Genomic DNA, 12,677 nt, shown 5'->3' on the forward strand with positions numbered 1-12,677 from the left:
TGCACTAATAATAACTGTTCAGCAGGGGCGTTGCTAGGATCCTAAGAGATCCGGGGCACTTTTGGGCAACCCAGATGAAAAATGGGTGTTGTCATGCACCAGAATGTGGGTGGGATTATGGGTGGGGCCAAATTTACATGAATTTAACAGCGGTCTAAGTAGGCCTGCCCAGACAAAAATAAAATGCAGCATATCGCAGCATATCACATAAATAGGCAGTGTTACCTAAATAGTTTATTATATTCAATGGAAAATGTACCTGTAAACAAAGATGGGGACAAGTAAATCAGCAGAGCGATCCTCCAACTCTGAAAGCAGAAGTCTCCTCAGTGTGCCCTCAAACCCAGACTGCCAGGTAACGTCTTTGTCCAGTGGTAGAAAGTTTCCTGGAGGGAAGACAGAATAACAAACAGCCCAATTAACCACTTCCGGACCTCGGTAACTGAAATCTATGCCCTGTTTGGGACCTGTTATCTCTGCCAGGGTGTAGATTTCAATTACAGTGCCACATGCTCCCACTGCTACCACCAATGTCACCGATGTCCTGCAACTGCAGCCCACGCTCTCTGCTGTCGGTATGACAGCAGAGCTCCGTGAGCTGGTCAGGAGAGAATTTAATTGGCTCCTGACCCTGTGATCACTGTGATTGGCTCACAGTGATCACAGGGTCAAGAGCCAATGAAATCGGCTCCTGACCAGCTCATGGAGCTCTGCTGTCATACCGACATCAGATCGAGTGGACGCATACATATGAACTGTCCGCCGGGAGACTTGGGCGCAGGATACAGCCGATATATGGCTTATCCTGCTGCTGCACAAGTCCCACCAACGTTAAATACTATTCCCCCTCCAGGTCCACGTGGATATTGTAATTTGGCTTCCAGCTATTCCAGTTATCTATGCAAAGGAGCCATTGAGCTCCACGACTTTCAAAGTCGCAGAGAGCTCTGTCTTCTGAAGCTTGTTATCTCAACTGTCAGTCACTATTTTTTTCTCAGCAGAGAAGGGTTCAATAGTTCACTAAATTGCTCTGTAAAATCATTTAGAGTGCTGAGTAGTGTGTAAACTGCAAATATTAGAGATGATGCAATGTTATAAAAAACACTATAACTGAAAATAAAAATGAGAATATTTTATTTGCTACTAATGTTCTAGCAATTATCTGTACTACGCAACCAATTCATTATATCATTATTTGTTTTTGTTTTCGCTTCACTGTCTCTTTAAAGTGAACCTCCAGACTAAAAATCTACTCAGCAGCACTGAAAAGGCTGATGCTACGTACACACTTTCGATTACGATCGTTTGCAAGGAACGATAGTTACCCGACGAACAATATTGGAACGATTGGAATGCAACGATGGGATGCAGCGATCATCATACACATTTTAATGATCGTTCTCGCAGAAAACAACGATCAGAGGGAAATGTTGCGTACATATTTATATAATATTAAAAAAAACCTCCACTAAAATGGAGTTACAATAGATACAAATATATGATTGTTAACTTGAAAACAAAATTTATTTGAAATTTTAATGTAACAATCTTTATCTTTACGGGTTGCGCTGCACAGGAAGTATGAAAGCTGGGCAGAATCCAACGCAGGCGCATTGGCCCTTGTAACGATCGTGCTCGGCAGATAACTGTACACACTATAGTTCTGTAATGATTGTCTCTCGATACGATCTGCCCTGTTGGATTTTCTCATCGTGACGATATCATTCGTTCGTCGTACTTAATGATCGTGTGGTAAAGTTCTTTACCCGATTGTCGGCAGACTGCTGTTTCAAACGACCATAGTCGCAAGTATGTACGTACCATTAGTGTTTCTTTAACAGTTTCACAGCATGAGAACTTTTTCTTACCCAAGCCTCATTTTTAGCTGCACAGAAGCTAAGCTCTGCCCCATCAAAGAAATCTGCCCGGGCATTTTTCCCCTGATGCTGTGCAAAGCATGATGGCGCAAATTTTTTGCCACATTTTTAAAAAAAAATATTGAATTTGAGATTTGAAGCCTAGCACGCGCAGGTGGGAGGGGTGATCAGACACAGGACAGTTGGAACTGTGCCTCATGCTCACTGTCACCTCCTTTCAACCAAAAAAGATGGCTGCCCCCATGAAATCACAAACATTTGCCTGTTCTTTTAAAACAGGGTGGGTAAGAGATTATATTACCTATTTATTTTGATTAACACAACTAATGTAAATTAATGACAGTATGTTTGTTTAGGCTGAAGTTTCCCTTTAAGCTGTTCATGCTTGCCATGGAATATACTGCAATAGCTTAACCCCCTTGCCGGTTATCCCGAACACAGTTCGGGGTAACCTGCGCAGGAGGATTTCTCCGGCCCCGCTGGGCCGATTTGCATAATTTTTTTTTCCTACACGCAGCTAGCACTTTGCTAGCTGCGTGTAGTACGCGATCGCTGCTGCTCGCCGCCGATTCGCCGCTACCCGCCGCGCCGAGTCGCCCCCCCCCGCCCCAGACCCCTGCGCAGCCTGGCCAATCAGTGCCAGGCAGCGCTAAGGGGCGGATCGGAGTTCCCTCTGACGTCACGACGTCTATGACGTCGGTGACGTCATCCCGCCCGGTCGCCATGGCGACCGGGGAAGCCCTGCAGGAAATCCCGTTCTCAACGGGATTCCCTGCATACTCTGATCGCCGAAGGCGATCGGAGTGGGTGGGGGGATGCCGCCGCTTAGCGGCTATCATGTAGCGAGCCCTGGGCTCGCTACATGATTTAAAAAAAAAAAAATTTTTTAAAAAGTGCGGCGCTGCCTCCTTGCCGGATTTTTTATAACGGCAAGGAGGTTAAAGGGATACTGTAGGGGGGTCGGGGGAAAATGAGTTGAAGTTACCCGGGGATTCTAATGGCCCCCCACAGACATCCTGTGCCCGCACAGCCACTCACCGATGCTCCGGCCCCGCCTCCAGTTCAGTTCTGGAATTTCTGACTTTAAAGTCAGAAAACCACTGCGCCTGCATTGCCGTGTCCTCGCTCCCGCTGATGGCACCAGGAGCGTACTGCGCAGACCAAAGACCATACTGGACTTGTGCAATACAATCCTGGTGACATCAGCAGTAGCGAGGATGCAGCTGCACAGGCGCAGTGGTTTTCAGACTTTAAAGTCTGAAATTCCAGAAGTGAACCGGAGGCGGGGCCGGAACATCGGTGACTGGCTGCCAGGCATGGGCTTCAGAATTCCGCGGAAGCTAAAATTCCGAAATTCCGCCGGAATTGGGGTTTCCGCATGGTTCCGCGGAATTCGGAATTTGCAATCCGGAATTCGGAATTTGCAATCCGGAATTCGGAATTCCGGCAAAATCGGAATCGGAATGAATTGACCAATCAGGAGATGCGGAATGAGTTGACCAATCATAATCAGCGGAGAGTTACTGCGCTAAAATAACGGTTTCAACATTTTTTTTATCCAAATTTACAAAATACAAATCAACTTTATTAACAATAGATATTTCAAATGAGCGATTGAGTGTTTCCTCCTAAATTTACGGAAATCCGTTTAAAAATTACGGAAATCCGTTTAAAAATACGGAAAGTGCACGTGGCGGAATACCGCGGAATTCCGCGGAATGTAGCGGAATTCCACCGGAATGTAGCGGAAGCGGAATTTCGGTAGTGGCGGTATGCGGAATTACCGCGGAATCGGAAATTGGCTCTTCCGACCATGCCTGCTGGCTGCGTGGGCACAGGATGTCTGCGGGGGGCCATTAGAAGCCCTGGGTAAGTTCAACTCATTTTCCCCCGACCCCCCTACAGTAGCCCTTTAAAGTGGACCTGATCTCTTGCACACACAGAAGGAAAACATAGTGAAAAGCACCCTTTATGTATGTAGAGAGTTTAGCCTGTTTAATTCCCCCTCATTTGTCTCGCGGTTGTATGCGAATTTTACCGCGAATTCGCATACGATTTCGCATGGATGACACTGTGTGCGAATTTAACCATGTCAGTGCCTGTGTGCTTTTTCATTGATTTCATGCGAAATCGAATGCGAATTCGCATGAAAATTCGCATACAAAAAGCCATGCAAATTCCCTATTAAATACATTGTATGCGAATCGCATGCGGTGTGTGCGGTGTCCGAATTCAGATGGCTCTGCTGTGCAGATTTTTCCTGCACAAGAAAACGCTCCGTTTTCCTGACAAGTGGACACAGGCTCATTAACTTCTATTGGTTATGCGAATTTGCATGCGGGGAACGCATGCGAATTCGCGTTAGTGGAAATGCACCCTAAAGGTTATTATGCTGTTGCGTATCTTTTTGGTCCATAGTGATGTCGACAAAATGGCTACCGAGGTTTCCCTGGTCCCCGGAGGCCACACTAAAGAGGCATAACGAGTGGTTTTTCACATAATTGGGAGGTCCACTGGACCAGAAACTCCCCTGCTCTGGTTCCCCGGACCTCCAATCCATGTGGATAACTACTTGTTCTGCCACTCTAACGTGGCCTGCGGGGACCGGGGATCACCCGGAGGCCATGTTGTTGGTGTCACTGTTTGCCAAAAATTCTTGTTTCAGAAGCCAATTTTCACATTGTCAGCTAAAAATGCAATACAGATGCAGAGGCTGCCTATGGCCATTCAGCGGTGGGAGTTCATCGGGAATAGTGCATGAACAGTTTGTAATCTGATCTCTCCCTGTGTCACCTCACTGCCATGGCAGAGATGGCAGATAAGCTCATTTAAAAGCACAAGATGTTAACAATATGTCTGCTTCCATGAATCAGAAAGTAGAAACTGTGCAGATTTATTTTAGGATTTGTATCAGCTGTAACAATTAAATTTTTTTCTGTAAAGTTTATGTTGCTGTTGCAAATCTTTTAGAGCAGAGAGGACATTCTGAGTTCAGGTCCACTTTAACTTATTATTAACCAATCATCTTGAATCATTTTTTTAAAGTGTACCTGAGATAAATTGGATAAAAGGATTTCTTCCTACCTGGTGCTTCTTCCAGACGCCGTAGTCCGCCCATTCCCTCGATGTTCTCCTAGTCCCAGTGCTGGCCACATGCACCCCTTGATTGTGCTCCTGAGGTCAGGTGCGTTCTGTACATGTGCAGTTCATCGGACCGATTACTGTGCTTGTGCAGAACTCTCCTGGCCATGGGAGCGCAATGGAGGAGGCACCCAGCCCAGAACAGTGCATGCGCAGAAACCTGCAAATCAGCTGTATCGCGGACTTCACAGCACCACAGCGGAGCGGACCGGGAGAACTTTGAGGGAGCTGACATTTACTAAAAGGGAACTTTTCTCCAGTTCATCTCAGGTTTGCTATAAGGCTTGATGTATGTCTCCAATTGTAACCAGGCCGTAACTAGAAATCGCTAGGCCCCCCTGCGAAACTCTGGATGGGACCCCGTCCCGCCGCAGGTAAACTGAGAACCAATGTTATTCAATTGGTTTGTGAACACTTGAATGTGTCCCCATGCAGATAAAAACAGACAGCAGTGAAGCACTTCAGGCATTCTCTGTATCAATTACATTAGCTTCTGTGATAAGACGTGCCTGTTATCACACATACAGACAGACATGGGGCTCGATTCGCTAAAGTGTAATAACTGCTATTACAGCAGTTATCACACGAGCTGCCGTACGCAAAGCTTTGCGGGCGAACAGCGTTACTTCACGTAACAAGCAAAAGGTTTGTGTGTGATCACGTGCGCTTTTCACGTGAAACTAGCATGTGCTCGTGCGCAAACCTTCACTTATCATGCAAAGTAACGCTGTTTGTGCGCAAACCTTTGTGTGCGGTAGCTAGTGTGATAACTGCTGTGATAGCAGTTATCACACTTTAGTGAATCAAGCCCATGGTGTGCAGAAAATGCATATAGAAAACCAGCAGACGAGTGTGCTCCCAGCCTCAGCTTATTACACTCACTCTGTCCATCTCTGGTGGAGCAGAACTGACTCTGCAGACTTCTCCAGCATCACTACAGTACAGAGCACTTGGTTAGGGGCCGAGTGCTGCACAGAAGAACCTGCTGCACACTGAATAGGGACTGTCTACAAATCGTTGTTTACAAAATTTTGTTTGATTTGTTATCAGTGGATGAGCAGATATAATCATTAGAACAATTGTGCAGAGAATAGAAAGCTTTTTCTCTCTGTGCTTAGACTCCTCAAGCTTCACTACAGGACGCAGCACTTGGGGAGGAGTAGAAAGGATGGGGGTAGAACAGCGCTGTACACAAGACCCTGCTGTACACTGAATAGGGACTGTCTACAAATCTGTGTCTGCAAAACTTTGTATGATTCCTTATCAGTGGCTGAGCAGATGCAGTCATTAGAACAATTGTGCAGAGAGCAGAAAGTTTCTTTTTCCTCCTTGCCCTTAGTTGTCAGTCTCTCAGGATGGGGCCCCCTGTGGCTTCTGGGCCCCCCTGTGGCTGCATCCCTTACAGGGTCTATTGTTATGCCCCTGGCTGCAACCTATTTAGCTAACATGGTTCTATGCCATAAATATATCCAGAATACATTATCTTACCCTTACCTACTACATTACATTTCTTATCATGAATGAAGAGTTCTCTCAAGAATAAAGACATAAAGGATTACTGCTTGTAGTCATTAATTATCAGAAAAGAAGAGTAGGAATGTTGCAGCCGGTAGCTCAGTAAAATGTACTAATTCACTAACCGTTTAAAAAAAAAGTTCTTTTGTTTTTCATGGTGTCAATGTGGGTTTGCTTTTTCATAGGAATGAATTAGTGGTACTTATGCACCCCCTATTACTTTTTCCTAGTGGGAAGGGGTGCACATTTCTTGGGAAAGGGGGCTTTAGGAAAGAAGGTGGCAAGCCAAATTCTGTTGTTTTTCATGAGGTGCTTATATACAGGGCCGGCCTTAGGTCTGACAGCGCCCTGAGTGTAACCAGATTTTGGTCCCCCCCCCCCCCTGTATAGTATACAAGCAGATCCCCCCCTTTGGCGTATATAGGTACCCCTCCCCCTCCACAGACACACACACACTTCCCCAACCAAGAGGCAGTTGGGGAATCTAACTTTTCTGCTTGTAGCTGGGGAGAGAAGATGGCCAGGGGTAAGGAGTAACAAGCAGGTCTCGCTCTGATTAGTGCGCAGCACAGCGCAGACATCGCCTATGGGCGAGGGGTGGCGCTACTGGCACGCACGGCTCACACAGACTCAGCAAGAGGCAGCAGCAGATTCCTGGAGTCTTCGCTTCCATCACCCCCAGCAGCACCAGGGGCGGAGCTACCACTGGCAGCAGCACCACACGCTCTGGTCGTTCAGGTCAAAGGCCGGCCATGCTTATATATGAGCCTCTACACTCTCCTGTACTTCTGATGGTTCCAGGGGATACTCGGGCTTGATATACTTAACCAAGAATAACACATTTAGAGTTTTAGAAAATGATAAATGTCATTTAAACCAGAGGTCCCCAACCTGGGGGCCGCGGCCCCCTGGTGGTCCGTGGGCAAATTTCTGGGGGGCCGCGGCGGATCTGGCCTTTCTCCCTCTCCCCCCCCCCCCCCCCCCGCGGCCGCCGCTCCTGTTAGCTTATGAGCGGGCGGTCGCTTCCTCCCTTATATTCCCCAATCCCATAGCGGCTAGCCCCTCTCCTCTTTGCAGCATTTATTACAGCAGCGCTCTCTGTGCGGCTGCTGTAAGGAGAGAAGGAGGCGGGGCAGCAGTTCCCATGGTAACGGCGATCGCCGCTACAGGAAGCCGCTACCCTGCTTCCTTCTCCTCTTCCTTACAGAAGCCGCGCGGGAAGCGCTGCTGTATTACGAGATGCTGCTACCGAGGACAGGAGCGCCTGAGGGAATATAAGGAAGGAAGCGACCGCCCGCTCCTAAGGTAACAGGAGCGGGGGGGGGGGGGGGTCCTGGAGAGGGCACCTCTCCTACCTACACTGGGGCAGGCTACACTGGGCTAACTGTGCTTGCTATACTGGGCTAACTATACTAGCTGTACTGGTCTAACTGTACTAGCTACACTGGGCTAACTGTACTTGCTACACTGGGCTAACTGTACTTGCTATACTGGGCTAACTGTACTTGCTATACTGTGGTAACTGTACTTGCTATACTGTGGTAACTGTACTTGCTATACTGGGATAACTGTACTTGCTATACTGTGGTAACTATACTTGCTATACTGTGGTAACTGTACTTGCTATACTGGGATAACTGTACTTGCTATACTGGGCTAACTGTACTTGCTGTACTGGGCTAACTGTACTTGCTGTACTGGGCTAACTGTACTTGCTATACTGTGGTAACTGTACTTGTTATGCTGGGCTAACTGTACTTGCTATACTGGGCTAACTGTACTAGCTGTACTGGGCTAACTGTACTTGCTATACTGGGCTAACTGTACTTGCTATACTGTGGTAACTGTACTTGCTATACTGTGGTAACTGTACTTGCTATACTGGGATAACTGTACTTGCTATACTGGGCTAACTGTACTTGCTGTACTGGGCTAACTGTACTTGCTGTACTGGGCTAACTGTACTTGCTATACTGTGGTAACTGTACTTGTTATGCTGGGCTAACTGTACTTGCTATACTGGGCTAACTGTACTAGCTGTACTGGGCTAACTGTACTAGCTACACTGGGCTAACTGTACTTGCTATACTGGGCTAACTGTATTTGCTATACTGGGCTAACTGTACTAGCTATACTGGGGTAACTGTACTTGCTATACTGGGCTAACTGTACTTGCTATACTGTGGTAACTGTACTTGCTATACTGGGCTAACTGTACTAGCAATACTGGGGTAACTACTGGCTACACTGGGCTAACTGTACTAGCTTTACTGGGCTAACTTTACTTGCTATACTGGGCTAACTGTACTTGCTATACTGTGGTAACTGTACTTGCTATACTGGGCTAACTGTACTTGCTATACTGGGCTAACTTTACTTGCTATACTATAAAATGTTGAGAAACACTGTGTGTGTGTGTGTGTGTGTGTGTGCGTGTGTGTGTGTGTGTGTGTGTGTGTAGTGTGTGGTGTGTGTGTGGTGTGTGTGTGTGTGTGTGTGTGTGTGTGGTGTGTGTGTGTGTGTGTGTGTGTGGTGTGTGTGTGTGTGTGTGTGTGTGTGTGTGTGTGTGTGTGTGTGTGTGTGTGTGGTGTGTGTGTGGTGTGTGTGTGTGTGTGTGTGTGTGGTGTGTGTGGTGTGTGTGGTGTGTGTGTGGGGTGTGTGTGTGTGTGTGTGTGTGTGTGTGTGTGTGTGTGTGTGTGGTGTGTGGTGTGTGGTGTGTGTGTGTGTGTGTGTGTGTGTGTGTGGTGTGTGGTGTGTGTGTGTGTGTGTGTGTGTGGTGTGTGTGGTGTGTGTGTGGTGTGTGTGTGTGTGTGTGTGTGTGTAGGCAGGTGGGGTTCGGGGTTCAGGGGGCAAGGAGTTCAACGTGCTGGATGGATGACTAGGCAACGTTTTTTTGTTTGTTTTTAATTGTGCACTGCCACTTTAAGTGACAAGTGACTTGTGAAAATAACCATTGTAGATTAAAGCGCAAGGAGACTAGCAAGCTAGAAAACATCATGAACAGCACCCCCCCCCCCCCCCCCAATACCTTATATTGTATAAAACTCCATGCCAAAGCTGCACATTTTTAAAACTTTAGGGATTTCATTTAGTGTGTTTCCACACACAGGTCTATATGCAATTAACTTTTTCACCTGAGTTTCTCCTAGGTGATATTTTCATACCTTGTCATAGAATGCATTTTAACTAGGGATGGGACGACGAATCCGGCGAATCCACGAATCCCTCGAATATTAGGTAATATTCGAGATTCGTGGACTCGAATCCCGACGCCATTTTCCGCTCGCCGAATCCGCCGAATCCCGACGCTGCTTTGCCGCGCATCCGCCGCTTAACCCGCTCGCAAGTGTCCTCCTCCCGCTCCCCACAGCCTCCTCCACTCGCCCGCCACATAAATAAGAAGCAGCAGCCTCTCACCTCCAGTGTGGAGCCCGGAGCGGCAGACCTCCTCCAGGCTTCCTTATTCCCCCTAGTGACCGGCTCTTACTACACGTCATCAGTAAGAGCCGGTCAGGTGGCCACTAGGGGGAACCAGGAAGTAAAGGGAGAAGTCTGCCGCTCCGGGCTCCACGCTGATGCTGGAGGTGAGAGGCTGCTTCTCCTTATTTATGCAGGGGGGCGAGCGGAGGAGGCTGCGGGGGGAGGGAGGAGGATATGCTACCTACATTGCAGCCCCTCATAGCCTGCTACTTATACCGAAGCCCCCCATAGCCTGCTACTTATACCAAATCCCCCCATAGCCAGCTACCTATACCAAATCCCCCCCTAGCCTGCTACTTATACAGAAGCCCCCCATAGCCTGCTACTTATACAGAAGCCCCCCATAGCCTGCTACTTATACAGAAGCCCCCCATAGCCTGCTACTTATACATAAGCCCCCCATAGCCTGCTACTTATACAGAAGCCCCCATAGCCTGCTACTTATACCGAAGCCCCCCATAGCCTGCTACTTATACCGAAGCCCCCCATAGCCTGCTACTTATACAGAAGCCCCCCATAGCCTGCTACCTATACCAAATCCCCCCCATAGCCTGCTACCTATACCAAATCCCCCCATAGCCTGCTACCTATATTGAAGCCCCCCATAGCCTGCTACCTATACTGAAGCACCCCCATAGCCTGCTAACTATACTGAAGCCCCCCCATAGCCTGCTACCTATACTGACGCCCCCATAGCCTGCTACCTATACTGAAGCCCCCCATACTGAAGGCCCCTATACCCTGCTGCCTATAATGAAGGCCACTATACCCTGCAACCTATACTGAAGGCCCCTATACCCTGCTACCTATACTAAAGGCCCCTATACCCTGCAACCTATACTGAAGCCCCTCATAGCCTGCTACCTATACTGAAGCCCCCCATACTGAAGGCCCCTATACCCTGCTGCCTATAATGAAGGCCACTATACCCTGCAACCTATACTAAAGGCCCCTATACCCTGCAACCTATACTGAAGCCCCTCATAGCCTGCTACCTATACTGAAGGCCCCCTATACTCTGCTGCCTATACTGAAGGCCCCTATACCCTGCTGCCTATACTGAAGGCCCCTATACCCTGCTGCCTATAATGAAGGCCACTATACCCTGCAACCTATACTGAAGGCCCCTATACCCTGCTACCTATACTAAAGGCCCCTATACCCTGCTACCTATACTGAAGCCCCTCATAGCCTGCTACCTATACTGAAGGCCCCCTGCTGCCTATACTGAAGGCCCCTATATCCTGCTGCCTATACTGAAGGCCACTATACCGTGCTACCTATAATGAAGGCCCCCTATACCCTGCTACCTATACTGAAGGTCCCTATACCCTGCTGCCTATACTGAAGGCCTCTATACCCTCCTACCTATAATGAAGGCCCCTATACTCTGCTACCTATACTGAAGGACCCTATACCCTGCTGCCTATAATGAAGGACACTATACCCTGCAACCTATACTGAAGGCCCCTATACCTTGCTAGCTATACTGAAGCCACTTTACTTAGCTACCTATAGTGCGGGCATCTATGCCTGGGTACCTATACTGCGGGCAACTATACCATGGATCGCACAATTCTTATGTGCAGGATTCGTTAGATTCGAGATTCGAAAGGTTCGAGATATTCGAGAACCTTTTTAGATTCGGATCCGGATTCGGATTCGAAGAAATTGTGGATTCGTGCCATCCCTAATTTTAACCACCAGCAAGCAAGAAAATACTCAAAATAATTTTGATAGTATTTTTTTCACCAACTTTTAGGACCTTTTTTTTAAATTGTAAAATGCTTAAAAGTTGAAAATGATCTCATAGTAGTTAACTCAGGAGAAAAAGTTAATTGCATATGGGCCACAGTATGCATGTGACCTCCATCACAAATATGGTGACAAAAGCATGACTGGTTGATTTATAATTTACTCAAAAAAAGCTACATACATTTTAATGGTTGAAGTCATAACAAAAGACTTTAGATATCCAACTAAGGGTAGCATTGGAAGCCATTCCCATTACATAGCTGTACTTTGTACATAGATTGAAAGGAAAGAGAAGAACATTTCCTGTACTTACCAAGCTGAGCGTATATCTCTCCGGTCTCATCCTTATTCATCCTCACACATCCTCGATTATCCACCAATGTAATGGTGCTGGTCAATGGATAGGAGCTCCTGGTCATCGTCTCTGGCCTCTCATCTGACCCAGCAACTGTTGCATATTCCCTGTAAGGTCCATTTTCTACGACATACTTACAGGAATTTATCAGAGAAGATTTGCCGTGACCTGTGAAACCGAACAACTGCAGGAGGACGCGATTATAGCCCTGGCTACCTAACTTACATTTATCTAGGCTGAAATTCAAGATATAATCTCTCATTGTATCACTATCCATAGCTGAGGCTGCAAAGAACTTCACTGTCTTGTCTCTCTCTGCTTTTACCACCACTCTGATGAAAACAGGGTGTATGAAAGTATAAAATAAAAGCAAAACTTCTGCTTACTTCTTATCAAAGAGTTTCTCAGAATGACTCATCTCTAACCTAAACTTGGCTGGAGGAAATGTACTGGTTCAGTTCCCATCAACAGCACTGCACGTTTACTGATTTCGGGGAAAACGAAAGAAGTCAAAGAAGAAGAAGAAGCAATAATGCCATACAAATCATTCTAAT

At 47.1% G+C, this 12,677-nt stretch overlaps 1 protein-coding gene across 1 annotated transcript in view; it reads right to left on the reverse strand.

Annotated features, from left to right (window-relative positions):
* Window positions 1–12,443, reverse strand: part of LOC137525518 (uncharacterized) — a 37,955-nt gene extending 25,512 nt beyond the window's left edge. Inside the window, exons 1-2 of the mRNA XM_068246641.1 lie at window positions 12,082–12,443; window positions 260–386 (exon numbers count right to left, since the gene is read on the reverse strand). Of these exons, the coding sequence (XP_068102742.1) occupies window positions 260–386; window positions 12,082–12,400 (446 nt within the window). The 5' untranslated portion in view covers window positions 12,401–12,443. The remainder of the gene's footprint in view (window positions 1–259; window positions 387–12,081) is intronic.
* Window positions 12,444–12,677: the final 234 nt, after the last annotated feature.

Source organism: Hyperolius riggenbachi, chromosome 7 (assembly GCF_040937935.1).
Source record: "Hyperolius riggenbachi isolate aHypRig1 chromosome 7, aHypRig1.pri, whole genome shotgun sequence".
NCBI lineage: Eukaryota > Metazoa > Chordata > Amphibia > Anura > Hyperoliidae > Hyperolius > Hyperolius riggenbachi.